The 1,341-nt window shown below is 35.6% G+C and overlaps 1 protein-coding gene across 1 annotated transcript; it reads right to left on the reverse strand.

The window, feature by feature from the left end:
* Positions 1–495: 495 nt before the first annotated feature.
* LOC108348005 (uncharacterized) lies at positions 496–897 on the reverse strand. Its single transcript, XM_017587501.1, has one exon. The coding sequence runs from the start codon at positions 895–897 to the stop codon at positions 496–498; it is 402 nt and encodes a 133-aa protein (XP_017442990.1).
* Positions 898–1,341: the final 444 nt, after the last annotated feature.

The following is a 1,341-nucleotide window of genomic DNA, read 5'->3' on the forward strand; positions in this document are numbered from 1 at the left end:
CCTATTTTTAACTAGAATTTTATAAAACTAAAGAATTAAGAGAAAAACACAAAACTAGCCTAATTCTACGAAATTAAAAACTAAAGAAATCTAAGAAATGATTTTTAACAAAGAAAAATATGTAAATCTAGAGTGTTATCAATCATCTAAACATCAATCCAAACAATAAGCATCAAAAAGTAACACTCATCAAAACACAACATCAAAAGAACTAAACCACTACAATAAGATAGAGCAAAGTACATTATTCCAGAAAAAACAATAAAAAACAGGAATATTAAAAGAGTTCAACAATAACCAAAAAAAATATAAGACAAAATAAAAGCAAGGAAAAGTTTAGAAAGCTGGGTTGCCTCCCAGTAAGCGCTTCTTCAACGTCACTAGCTTGACCCAATAGATTCAATCTAGATCAACTAACTCCATGACTGTGGAAAGGCGTTCCACCTCACCACCCAAATACTGCTTGAAACGTTGTCCATTGACAACCCAACTTCTTTATGGATCTTCAAATGCTAGATTTGTTAACTCAACTGCTCCATGTGGAAGAACATTCTTGATCATAAATGGATCAGACCACTTGGACTTCAACTTTCCAGGGAAAAGTTTCAGTCGTGAATTGAACATTAGTACTTGTTGTCTTGGATTGAAGACTTTTTTTACCAGCTTCTTGTCATGATAAAATTTCACCTTTTCTTTATAATTCTTTGAAGAATCATAGGCATGCAGCCACATCTCTTCAAGCTCAATAATTTTCCTTCTCCTTTTTTCGGCAGTGTCACAAGAATCATAATTCAAGAATTTTAAAGGAAACAGAGCCCGATGTTCCATCTCCACCGGAAGGTGGCATGCCTTTCCATAAACCATTTGAAAGGGAGATAATCCAATAGCTGTTTTCATTGCAGTTCTCTATGCCCAAAGGGCGTCATCCAACTTTTGAGACCAATCTTTTCTTGATGAAGCCACTGTCTTTTCTAAAATTCTTTTTATCTTCCTGTTGGAGACCTCAGCTTGCCCATTTGTTTGTGGATGATATGTTGTAGCTACCTTGTGTCTCACACCATAATGCTTGAGTACCTTTTTCTAACTGAAAATTGGAAAAATGAGATCCTCCATCACTAATAAGTACCTTAGGTGTTTCAAACCGGGAGAAAATTTGGCTTTTCAAAATTTTGATGACAGTTTTGGAATCATTCTTGGGACAGGCCAGGGCCTCCACCCATTTGCTCACATAATCCACAACCACCAGGATATACTCATTATTGAAAGAGGGTGGAAAAGGTCCAACAAAATCTATGCCCCAACAATCAAAAACTTCTACTTCTAATATGCTTTGCAATGGCA

This window comes from Vigna angularis, chromosome 4 (genome assembly GCF_016808095.1).
Source record: "Vigna angularis cultivar LongXiaoDou No.4 chromosome 4, ASM1680809v1, whole genome shotgun sequence".
Classification (NCBI taxonomy): Eukaryota; Viridiplantae; Streptophyta; class Magnoliopsida; order Fabales; family Fabaceae; genus Vigna; species Vigna angularis.

What these genes read in the sequence shown, in the direction of transcription:
- LOC108348005 (XM_017587501.1), bottom strand. Translation starts at nt 897, where the DNA reads ATGAAAACAGCTATTGGATTATCTCCCTTTCAAATGGTTTATGGAAAG.